This window comes from Carassius gibelio, chromosome A19, assembly GCF_023724105.1.
Source record: "Carassius gibelio isolate Cgi1373 ecotype wild population from Czech Republic chromosome A19, carGib1.2-hapl.c, whole genome shotgun sequence".
NCBI classification, from domain to species: domain Eukaryota; kingdom Metazoa; phylum Chordata; class Actinopteri; order Cypriniformes; family Cyprinidae; genus Carassius; species Carassius gibelio.
In genome coordinates this window covers 25,180,202-25,193,060 of record NC_068389.1, presented here as the reverse complement: position 1 = coordinate 25,193,060, position 12,859 = coordinate 25,180,202, and the positions used below count along the sequence as shown (strand labels likewise).

Below are 12,859 nucleotides of genomic sequence, written 5' to 3'. Positions count from 1 at the left end.
AAGAACATGTAATTTCATCAGGATGCATGCTTCCAATGCTATGGTATTTGCATCCGAATTGCATATTTAGGTTTTCCCTAAGTATGAGCAAGTGCAACTTTTTATGACACTGGGGAAATATCTTGAAGTCCACTTTCATACCTGCTTTCCACAAACTGCATTGGCTGCTAAATGAGGTGGCGTATAATGCAGGTTATCCCCTATGTACGTGTGTGTGTGTGTGTGTGTGTGTGTGTTTGTCCTATTTGAACCTGCCAGCAATAATGTGTCAGTTCTCCGGAAGACCACCTGTCAAACCCATCCATGTGTAAAACAAGGAGTGTATGCGAGAGGAAGAGAGATAAAAAAAGAGGGAGAAGCGAACAAGCACGGCTCGTTCATTGATGTGTGTTTTTTTTCAGCCTCAAGCTCTCGACTACAAATGCAGAGATTATGAAACATTTACACACATGTAGTGAGCGCGAGAGGGAGGAGGTGTAATGGAGGGATGTGGAGGGGTGGATGGGGGATGCCGAGTGCTGTCACGGTCCGCTGGGGGATTGGTGTGCTTCCTGATCAACATGCAGCCGTCAGTCCTTCCCCTGCTCTTCATCTCTTCCTCTTCCTCTCTGCTGAAAGCCATTTATCGCTGCCTTTCATAAAGCTTTGTTTTCAGTCCTCCTGTTCCCTCTTCATCAAGGTCATCGGCAAGGACATTCACAGCATCTCCTCTCCGATTGGCTGAGTCACAGGCTGTGGCTTAAAGAGACGAGCGATTAAAACACCAGCCATGTTGGATCCTTAGTTCTTCACAGAGCAAGCATTTAGCTTTTTAAACCCAAAATGGTCAGGAGCGATTGAAAGAGCATGTTGTGTTTCCAATCTAAAAACAAAGCCTGCATAACATTTATCATAAAAAAAGATTTTTAGCATATGTGAAAAAGACAAAGAACAAAACCAGATTATAAGGATTTTGCATTCACAAGCAGACTACAATTATCTTGAGGAGAATTGTGCATTACTATGACCTGATGATCGTATCGTTTGCAGATGTACAGAAGAAAAGACGGTGAAAGCAAGAAAAGAAAAAGGATATGAGCTTTTGTGTGATTTCTTATGTGAACTAAAAAGCAGGTTTGGTCAAGAATCAGGTCTAGGTTTCACAGCAACTGCTAGAAATACCATAACTGGATGCACTTTTTTCATGTGTCTTGCACAGAATCAATGGTTTTTATGGAGAAACTGAAGCTTACACATTTTGTGCTAGATATGAGCCCAGAGGAATAATGAAGGAGGGAGACAGAGACAGTCTGAGTAAGAGGAGACTGTCTCTTTGGCTACTACACACACACACACACACACGTATGTATACACACTGCACAATGTTTTGGCATGCAAATCAAATATCCAGATTCAACTTAACCTTGCCACATACATAAATCTATTACGGCTGGACAGAAATCTAATTTCATTCATTTTGCTTTTTCTACATTCCATGCAAATTAAGTCTTCATGTATGATTGCAACATTTTTTGACATTTCATGCCTGCTGTCAACATATGACTAGATGTTCAAGTCAACCTTCTGAAAATAGTTTTTTTTTCAATGACATTTTCCTCTGCATCTGTTATGCAAAATGGCACCATCCTCCTCCGTGCTTTGATTGTCTGAGCAGATCTAGTAACATCTTCTGTGCATCTTTTGTCACTTACGAAAAGAGAACATGCAAGTAATCCCTGTTTATTCTTTTCAGTTGCTGTAGAGTTAGTGTTTCAGACAAAATGAGAGGAGGGGAGGAAGGAGAGCAAGAAGAGGTGCTTAGAAAGAAAGGAGGGTAACCAAAAAAAGCAAACGAGAGAGAGAGAGAGAGAATGAGAAACATTAGCAACCTAGTCATGTTCATGTCAGAGGAAGTGTGAAAATCTTACACTTGTGGAATAGTTCCAGCATTAATATTAGCAGGTGAAGCACAACTATTTTGTCTTGCTGGATGCATAAACTTACATGGAGGCTTAATGAGTCACCATTCACAGGTGTTTGGCCAGATGTATGTGATTAGATTCTAGTTGTCTGGTCACATGCACACCCAAACTCAGCTCTCTGCCCTCACTGGTGGGTTATGTAACAGCAGGTGTGGGGGTGGGTTTTAGCTGCAGAGGTACTCACAAGAATAGTAAAATTCAAAATGAATTATACAATCTTTTATTTCATAACTCCTTTGTTTATATTAAAAAACAATCACAGATACAAACATGCAAAATCAATCAAAAATAGACATTACATTACACAATAAAATTGTGTATTAAAAAAATATCACTCATTCATGCATTTGTGAATGTATTTATGTGAATGGTTGGGCTATAAAGAACCTAAAATGTCCTTAAGGGTCAGTTTGGTGTTTACTTTGCAAAATCACCTTAAATAAAGTGAATGCATGTAAGTCACCATCAAATTCTTGTTTTTAATGGGATATTGCAAAGTTTATTATGAATGATTTATCTGTGCTCATCATTAATTAAAAAAAAAAAAATCCCATGCCCTCGTAATCATTAATCAAAACAACTTTCCTCTCCCTTGCAGTGACATCTCTTCTCCTCTGATGTGTTTACCAGTGCAAGGACGGGACAATAACCTCGCCTCTCCGGTAAACTGTCACTGAAAAAACATCACTGTAATAGCAAGCGATGACTATCAAATGATCCAATCAATTCTTGATGGACAAAATCAAGTGCCATCCACATTTTTTCTCGTTTGAGAAGCCATTTTACTCGGATATACAAAATGTGTCCCCATTTAGTTGAATTCCCCTCATGACAACATTTGCACAGGCACACATCTTCAGTCTTACTCATGAGTAGGGTGGTGGTGGTTCAGGGAAAAAAAAAACAACTAAAAAAAACTAAAGATCTAAAAATCTATACAATAAACAATATGGTTTCTGTGAGTCTAAAAATGGCACAGTACTCCTGATGTTTAGATTTGGCTCAACTTTTGAACTAAAGGTGCTTGAATTATTCTGTTGTATACTCAGCTTCAGTAAATATTTCAGATGCCTCAAAGACTTTTTCCTAACATATGGCTGAACAGTCATAGGCCTTTAATGTATGGGATCCATTAAGCACTTAGGTTCAGCTCCAATTTCTTGTAGCTACCACGAAATTGCTCTTCAAAAAGCTTTTATTTTTACTTTCACTAGAAGTTGGTTTTGCTTCAGAATCAGAACCCAACACAAGGCCGAAATTTATAGTGAAAATATAAATAAATGAACATTAAACTTAAAATTAATACTGAGGTGCATTACATTGACCAAGGACTCCATAGGCACAACAATAGGCTAAATTATAAAAACAGTGTATATAGTTTGACTATGAAAACTGATGATTTTGTTAAATATTTATGAAATTTTTATGCCATTCATTTAAGACATTTTGGGTACTTTTAAAAAAGCCTGCGCCATTATAAATGGGACCGATACATTATTGCACTGCTGAGACATGTAATTAAATTAAGAATTCAAGAAGCAGCATATAAAACAGCAGGTGGAACCCAACTGGACAAATAGCAAGATATTTAGGCATCCCTGACCCTAACCTTTGTATACAAAATGGAGACTCCACCACTGTACCGATTACAAATATAAAGTTCTTCAAGCTAGAGGTTTTGACAGTCTTGAATGCATATGTGGACAGAGGCAAAAAAAAAAAAAGGTGTAGCAATGACTCATGTTAATTAACCTTTTGAGCGTGCACATAAGGAACACTGTTTTTTATTTACCATTTATATTCCTTCGTCAAAGGAATATAAACCGAGCCTGTTTTAACTGCACTTTCAAACTAAACCAAATGATTAGCTTCATTACCTAAAACTTCTGTTGCAATCAAAATTCAGAAGTATTTGCTTAAATCAGAAGTTTTAGCTTGGAGAGGTTAATTAAACATGTCCTTCAGTCCCCCGACTGCATCTCCACAAATCATTTTCTCAATATCTTTCCAGCTTGATTAGGGGGCAAGGTTACTTAGCAGCTGTTGCTATGGGGACCTGATGGAGGATGAAATGAAAAAGAGGTTAAGTATAGTGTGGTTTGGATGCTGTCAGCTAATTTGTTCTCTGAAAAAGAAGAACTTTTTTTGCCAGATTCAATGGGACTTAAACAGATGAACGGCAAACATGGGTTGCTAAAAACAACTGTAAAAGATTTGTGGCCTTGAGGACACAGTTGGAAAGTAATGTTATAGATTCCACAGTATCTTTTGGTTAATCTTATGTAAATACAGATTGACAACCACCTGCACTATTATATATATATTTTTTTTTCATCTTAGCATTATGTTAAAGGTAAGTACAGATAAGTTGCATGCATATTTAAAGTTTGCGGCATAGAATCTTTTAAATATGTCAGAGAGTTTACACACCGGTCTGTTATTGTGGCGACATTTCCATGCCTCAAAACGTAACGATGAACAAAACAAACTGTGATTGGTTGTTTGAAATGTTGGTCAAACGGCCTCATGGGTGGGCAATTATTTACTTTACACCACATTTTTAGGTTTAAATGTAAAATTATTTCCACTACTTATAAAAAAAAAAAAAAAAAACTGCAACTTTTTATCTCACAATTCTGACATTTTATCATGCAATTCTGACTTTTTTCTTAAAATTGCAAATTTATATTTCAGAATTGCAAGATGTAAAAAGTCACAATTACTTCTCTTTTTAGTCAATGGTGCAAACGGTCTTTCATAGTTTACAGCCTTGTTTAAATTAGCGTTTAAATAAATATTAATATTAATACAACTTTTTTTGCTATCACTGATGGTGATAGTGAGGTCTGGTTTTCAGGATCCATCCTGGAAATGTGATTCTCAGATAAATGGTGTGACCCTGATTATTTTAGTCCTCATTAATCTATTTTTAGCACCTGCATGTGGTGAAGCGCTTGAAATCTTCATGTCATCCTGAGTTTGTTTCATCCATTTGTCTCTCGATTCAGACACTGATTAGATGGCTGACTCATTCTGTCTCTTCAGCTCATTTATAACTCTTTTGTTGCCTGTGTTTGACTTTTTCTCACTGCTTTTAAAGATACCTGATCGCTGTATCTGTTGGCCCTTATCTGCCACTCATACACACAATCACAAATATCCAGTCTTTATCACTAATAGATAGCATAATCACCATTTCATTGCAAGAAACATTCGCTCACACACAACCAACACTACCTAAAAACCTTTAGTCCATCATATTTACTTTTTACATCCCATTATTATATTTTTGAAAAGTTATTATGTTTTCTCTCTTTTTAATTCTGTCTATATCTATCTGTAATACACCCACACAGCTTTAATATTCAGTCCATTTCAGGGAACAAATAGTGCTGTTACACTGGCTGATCTTCTGGAATATATGCCAAGAATCAAAATAAGTTTGAGAAGCTTTTGATCATTTGTTGAACAGATTTATAAGTAATCGAGAAAACCATTGTAGCCTATACAGCTAAAAATAAAAGTTTTGAAACGGGGGTTCCACAGCAATGCCATAGAAGAACCATTTTGGCAAGGGAGATTTCTGTGAACAGTTCTTAAAATAACAATTTTTCTTAGTGTGAAGAACATTTTTAATAATCTAAAGAAACTTTATCTACTGTAAAGAACCCTTTGTGGAATGGAAAAGTTCTATGGAAGTAAAAAGGTTCTTCATGGAACTATATGCAAATCAAATACCTTGATTTTCGAATGTATATAGCAACATCTCAGTATAAATAATGACAATCCTTGACAACAGTTGTTTAGAGAACTGTTTGGATGTTTTATTATATTAACGTATTATAGAAAAAATAAAAAATACTGCTTTGATTACCACATTCTTCTATGGCATTTGCACTCAAAGAATTTCGGATGATACCATGGTACATGCTAAAAGCATCACTGTAGTACAAGGGTTCTAGTTGTTTGTGAAATACTATGTCCATTAGCCTGTCCAATGATTCGGCCATGATTCAGCATAATAATCCATCTTCGATTCAGGTATGCAATCGAACAAGTGTCTGCTGATATTTTTCATTGGAGACACACACTTGCAATATTCTCTTAATATAACCAGATTCTTCTGGAACATTATCTCATTGTCATGTCTGTACACTACAGGCGTTTACGGGGCTACTTTCGCTCGCGGAGGGATAAGAAGTTCTGGCCGAAGCACTAGCGGCGGAAGGACACAGAGTGTCAGACTGAGCGCGTCGGTTCTTCATCTCACCGGCATCATTCAGCCAGAGTCGCTTCATAATCCTCTGCGCTGCATATGCTCTTCAATCATTATATTAAAGGCAGCCCCATGTGCTTTTAAAAACCAATGCAGCTTGGGCCCTTCTTTAAGTTTATTCTTCATGAAGATCCCTTGTAATAAAATGCTATGCATGGTATCTTCAAGAATATTTCGATTTAATTTATAAACAAAGGGTCATTCAAACGCTGCCCGTCGGTATCAGTTTAAGAGCATCATTGTTTCTTCTCCCCTGCTTGACTGAAACCAAACGTAGTTTGTAAGACTGAAGAGACAGCGACTGACGGCTCCAAAATGGGGGTAAGAATCTATTTAAAATCCTTGCATTTTGCATTCCATACACATTAAGAATAATTCAGAATGGTAACGTGTCATTATGTAGCCTAGGCATTCCGTTCTCAGTTAACGTATTGCTTTATATTAATCAGTTATAGCCTACTGTGGGCGTTTTAACCACAGACTGCGGGTTTAACATCGTTGACACTAACGTTACGTTATATGAAATAACGCTGCTCTATCGTGTGGCAATTGCGCCATTTCGGATGCGTAATGATGCAGTTAAAGGGAACAAATGAAGAATAGCCTACTGGTGAATAGAATTGCACAAATTGGCATATGAGACATATAGCTACATAGATAATATCTAAGGCGTTTGGCATCTAAGCTAGAAATTAGGCGCTAACCGTGTCACATTCGATGCAAAAAGGCGTAACGTTACTGATTTAACGTTAAACGCAAAAATGACAAGAAATATCCAAATTAACTGTGATAACTACTATCACATTCTGGTAAGATATCACAATAGCACATGTAATAGTAGTAAGCTACTATAACGTTTCTTCGCGCCTCACTTCGATCTGTCAAACAACAGCGCGTGAGGAAAATAACGTTGACGACCACAGAAATGACCGTTTGCCCTTAACGTCATTTTCATGTTTTTAAAATGACGGCAAAACCTGAGTGATCAGTTTTGATTTGTGAACTCAGTTGCTTGTTTTTTATTTTAAATAGCCTACACTATTTATAAATGCACCATTTCCCTTTTAATGATGACAACAACGTTTTATAGCTAGGAAAGCGACATCTTGTTTATCCAGGTAAGTTTTTCGACAATTATTTTCTGGGTATTTTCTGGGAAAGTCTGAGGAGATATTCCTAAATGAAAGGCGTTAACCACGGATGGGATGGGGGTGGGGTTGGGAGGGGAGGCATGGATTTGATGATTTCATCTGGTCTGACCCGTTTCAATAGTTCAACAGCAGACTGTCCAACATGTATCACATTTATGACGAGAATTAAATCCCAAAGAGAGTCGAATTGGTCAGTAGACGCGCGGACAACTGCCTCAAAATGGTTGATTCACGCAACTGAAGCGCGAATATATCGAACTCATTTGTCACACCAAGAGCCTTCTAGCTAACGTTAGTTATTTGTCGACCTTGCAATAACCAGAACCGAATATCTAAAATTTATAATAAAATAAACAAATTATGAATTCTGAAATGAAATGGTGATGTTGTGACGCAAAGACCATGTTGTCCTTCGATACCTTTTCCATCGCACGCCACGCGATGTTCTGTCTCTCGGTTTCTGTGTCGTTTTGACATGTTGATATATCGGTCGTGATGTCCGGAGGGGTAACCGGGCTCGACGGTCGGTGGCTGCGTCAAAGCGGAGGCTGATCAATGAGAGTGGAAATTCCCGAACAAGATCCGCGATTGGTCTGTGTAGCGCCACGAGGGCGGTGATGACGGGAGGGCGGGGTCGTATTCGTAGACGCTGATGATTGATTGGTCAATAACCTATCAATCAATAGCTTGAGGCTGCTTGATTGGCAAAATGCACTGGGGGCCAAAATGAAGGTTTGGGGATTGAGAGGGTGGTGGACCGATGCAGGAGGAGTCGAGGAGAATAAAATGAGCATGGAAAGTGCATGATGGGGTTACAGGAAGGTCTTACCTTGAGAGAAGCAGCTGAGTGAGTTTTTGTAAGAGGTTTAGGTGCTTAGGGTTTTTGGCAATTTGTGTTAGTTGAATTGGAGGTTGACTATGTTAGGAATAGCACATAGTCAATTCTACAATTTAAGTTTTCTTTTTCTTAAAAAAAAAAAAAAAAAATGATAGCTGCTATTTTAACTAACACCTGGGGTAGTTATGGTTGCAGTTAGAGAGTAAGCCTTATTTCCCGAAGGTTGTGGGTTCCATTCTCAGTACTGGCAGGGAGGGGGAGCAGGTTACTTATTAGACTTTTGCATATTATAATCAGGAACTTTGATGTGGGAAATAATGACATTAGATCATAAAAGATCAACACAGTGCAGATGCTACAGAACACAGTAAACTGACTAGCTGTATAAGATTGTGTGCTATGCTAATATATTACTTCAGAGGCATTCCTGCCTAGTACTTTTTATAGCCATAACATTATAAATTGACAGTTTATTGCTGGTCTGTGATTTTACAATGCTGTAATGTTTTAAAGATTTTAGACTATTGTAACGTGAGCTTTAAGAGTGTATTACTATGAAAATCACACAGCTTCAGTGTGACATCAGTAAAAAAAAAGTAGAATCTCATAGATATCATTAATAATAGTTGTTTCATAATAAAATATGTATGAACTTAATACATGACCTAGGTAATTTATTTAGCTAAATCTTGACAAATTAATAAATATTACATGAAATTTGTAAAATTAAGCTTAGTGTGCTCTCTTTAAACTCTTCCTCACTGAACGTCTTTGTTAATACATTTACATTACATTTAGTCATTTTGCTCGTGCTTTTATCCAAAGCGACTTACAATTGGGGGATACATATTGCGATTCTTCTTAAAGAGGCAAACAGACACAGGAAGTGCTCGTAATACCAAGTTTTAGACATTGTTCAAATAAGTACAAGCTAGAAAGAGAAGGCATAAATAAAGATAAATAATTTTTTACATTTATTTTTTGATGATGAAGTCAAGTAGCTTCGAAAGAGATGAGTTTTCAGCTGTTGCTTGAAAGTTGTCAGGGATTCAACATTCCTGTTAGGATTGAGAAGATCATTCTACCAGCCAGGAATGATGAACGAGAATGTTCTGGAAAGTAATTTTGAGCCTCTTTGTTATGGTAGCACGAGGCGTCGCTCACTAGCGCATCTCAGACTTCTGGAGGGGATGTCGTAATAGTGAGTGGAAGTAGAGGGGTGCTGAGCCTGTGGCTGTTCTATATGCAAGCATCAATGTCTTGAACTTAATGCGAGCCGCAATCGGTAGCCAGTGCAAGGAGATAAAGAGAGATGGAACATCGGCTCTTTTGGGCTCTTTGAAGACCAGTCGCACAGCTGCAAATACTTCAGAATCAGACTTGAAATATTAACTGATGGTTGTCACCTTAAGTTAAGTTAATTGATTTGCTATAGATTCTGTCAACTCAGATCTGTAGACTGGCTCTGACTTTTGACAATAGTGTTAACTTCTTCAACTTCTTTGTAAATCAGTGTATTCCAGCCTTAAGAGATTATAGATAAGATGACATCCATTTCATAAGAGGCTTCATAATGAGGCTAGTTTCTGTGTTCATCACCATGAATGAAATGTTTTATTGGTTTCTTTTATATGATTTTTGAAATTGTGTTACTAACGTAGCTGTACATGAATGCCTTGTTGCTTGATTTTAGTGTTTTATTTGTTATTGTTGTTATTGTTTTTTTTTATTATCCTTTAAAAGATTTTTTAAAATAAAAAATAATTTGTTAAATAATACACAGTGTGGGCTTAATGGGAACAGGGGTGTGCTTAATGGGTACAAACATGTACCCATTAAGCACAGCCAGACTTTTTGCATTTAATGATGTATATCTTAATTCAAATGCCTTTGTCATTTAAAATAAAATTAATGGCCAGGTTCTTATTAAAGATAAAGTTCATCCACTCTTTCCTAATGTTAGGATTAGAAGCAAGGCACATGTCTGTGTTTTTCGTCTGCTAGAGGCAGTGATGCAGGAGTAGGCGTTGATCTTCTGAAGAGGTGGGCTTTCGGCACACTATGATGTCATAATGTGACAAGATCCAAAACGAGTCGTTTTAGCAGCTTGGCTGTTATATAAGCCATTTTCAGATGTACTGGCTGTCATATAAGCCATCATATCTAGAAGGTTTTGAGTTCTGACACTTACAGAATCTATGTAAAGTAAAATGACTTCTTATATGTCAAAAGATAGAGAAAAAATAGATTTCTCAATTCATGACCCCGTTAAACAAATTCTGAAGTAGAAAAAGTATATTTCTTGTGAAATGTACTCCAATAGTAGGGCAGGAGAGGGGAACGATGGGGTAACGTCAGGCAGTTACCTGGTGTCACCTTCAGAACAGCAGTGAAGCAAGCAGCTGTAGGAGGCTCAGGTGCTCAGGGTTGTCCGTAATTAATATGATGTGAATGTTTCTTGGAGAGTGACTCTGCGATGCCCTTGGGACATGCATTCAAAGACACAAGCTTGTCTGAAGGCTTCAAGGGCACTGCAGGTGATCAGGATATTTACAATCGCAGGAATGGCATCTGCTAGTGTGAAACCAAGCTTTCTTTTGGTTTTAGTTTCCTAAAATTTCACTTTGATGTCTGCCACCATTTTGTTTTGTTAATAAATCATTTTGTTTAAATATGGCAACAATGGAGTTTAAATATCTGTTTACATAACTTTAGATGTTACATGACTGATAATTGTGTATCCAAGAATGTTAAAACAGACTAGTGGTGAAAATCTTATAATTGATGGTTGTGTAATGGATGCTGTTCAATAGCTCATTCTCATTGAGTGATTTTGGATATGTATGTGTGCGTATACTTTCCACTAAAGCACACAATCATGCCTTATTTTGTGTCCAAGCCCGGGGTCATATGAAGCAAAGCTAGCAGACACGATATCAGTCAATTTACCAGACGCCAACATGATGTCATATCCTGTAGGACCTTCAAGGTCAGCCAGTAAGCTTATTTGATTGGCCCTCAAATGTCAATAGGAGGTTTTAATCAGTTTGTCCCATGCCAAGGTTGCTTTCCTGTATATTTAGCAAAACACAGTGACCACAATTGCATTAACAAACGGTCTGGTGTGTGCTATTTATTCACTTAGTATTATTATACTAAGATTTAAATTCTACTTCCTTAAAAATGTATGTAGCAAAAACAATTATGGCATTTTTAGCCACAAGGAAGTTATAAAATATGTATGGAACAAAAATATAGCACACATGTAATGTTTATTTTTCTTCATGTTTATATCAAGGTTTATTTGTAGTATTTCACTCATTTAAGTGAGCAAGTGAATTATGTAACATATTACAGAAAAAAAATCTAGTTTGACACTAAAATTAAATGAAAATATATATATATTTATGTTTAAATTATCGTTGAAAATTAACACATTGAATTAAACATGGATTTTTGTAGTAGAAAGAAAAGCTTAAATGGTATTTTCATGCAATGCATACTCGTATAATCTTTATTTAAAAGTTTGATCTTTTGCAGTGTACATCACATCTGTTATCAGACACTTTCTTACTACATTTTTTAATTCACACCCATGCTTTAGGAATCCATTCATAAACACCATTTAGGAAACCTGCTTCATCTTTGGCTAAATTGAATGCATGCACAGTATGCTTCATTTCTGGACATAACTCAGTGCACTTAAATTAAACACCACACATTTTTCTTACTACATGATTTTAGCTTTTCTGCTGCTACATAATGGATAGCTCTAATATTTAATTAGTAATTTAGTATCAGCATTCATACGTGGTTTGTTTTATTGGTATGTGTAGTTATCCAGAAGCAAGGTTTCTTTAGAAGCTTTATGGAGGGTGTAATCCATTACTGCATGTTTTTCCATATCCTCAAGTTAATTAAATTAGATAATTAATTGAGTAATTAATTGTAAAATTGACTAATTACTAATTTACAAAAAAACTTCCCATTGTAGATTTTTGTAAGGGAAACAAATCTTAGTTGTGTTATGTGAATATACAAATATTTAAATCTAAAATTTCACAACAGTTACAAGACATGCGACAACCAGATTCATTGCATCATTGACATCAAATCTTGCATAACCAATCTGTGAGTAATGAGTTGCATTTTGGTTTGTTCCTCAAATAAATCTAAAGACAAGTTAAGAACAACATGAGGGTGAGGAAATTATTAATTTCATAATTCATCTTTGGAAGAACTAATAATAAGAGCTAGCGGCAAGTATGATACTTTGAAATAAATGTGAAATTTTGAAAGAAAAAGGCTGTATTTTCTGGTAAAACGTATTCCGGTAATCTTTGTTTTATTTAAAGATTTGATAGATCATTATTATAGTGAATCATTTGACCAAAAAAGTCTTGCAATATGGCAATCAAGTCTTATAGAGTACATGAATAGAAAATTATTATAATTGATAATTTTAAAGAGTTGCCTCTATCCATGATCACCAGGCAGGGAAGGTGATTTGGTTCAAAAACATTTTTTTGTTGTGCTAGTTGAAAGTTTCTTCACATCCAGATAGCAATCAATATGTTAAGTGGTCTAAATTCATTTCTATGTATCAATATCATCTGTGGAAGGTGTAGGACCA

The 12,859-nt window shown here is 36.4% G+C and overlaps 1 protein-coding gene across 1 annotated transcript in view; it reads left to right on the top strand.

Annotated features, from left to right (window-relative positions):
* The first annotated feature begins 6,233 nt into the window (after positions 1 to 6,233).
* LOC127935626 (sodium/potassium-transporting ATPase subunit alpha-3-like) overlaps positions 6,234 to 12,859 on the top strand; it is a 31,140-nt gene continuing 24,514 nt past the window's right edge. Inside the window, exon 1 of the mRNA XM_052533698.1 lies at positions 6,234 to 6,558. Within this exon, the coding sequence (XP_052389658.1) occupies positions 6,553 to 6,558 (6 nt within the window). The 5' untranslated portion in view covers positions 6,234 to 6,552. The remainder of the gene's footprint in view (positions 6,559 to 12,859) is intronic.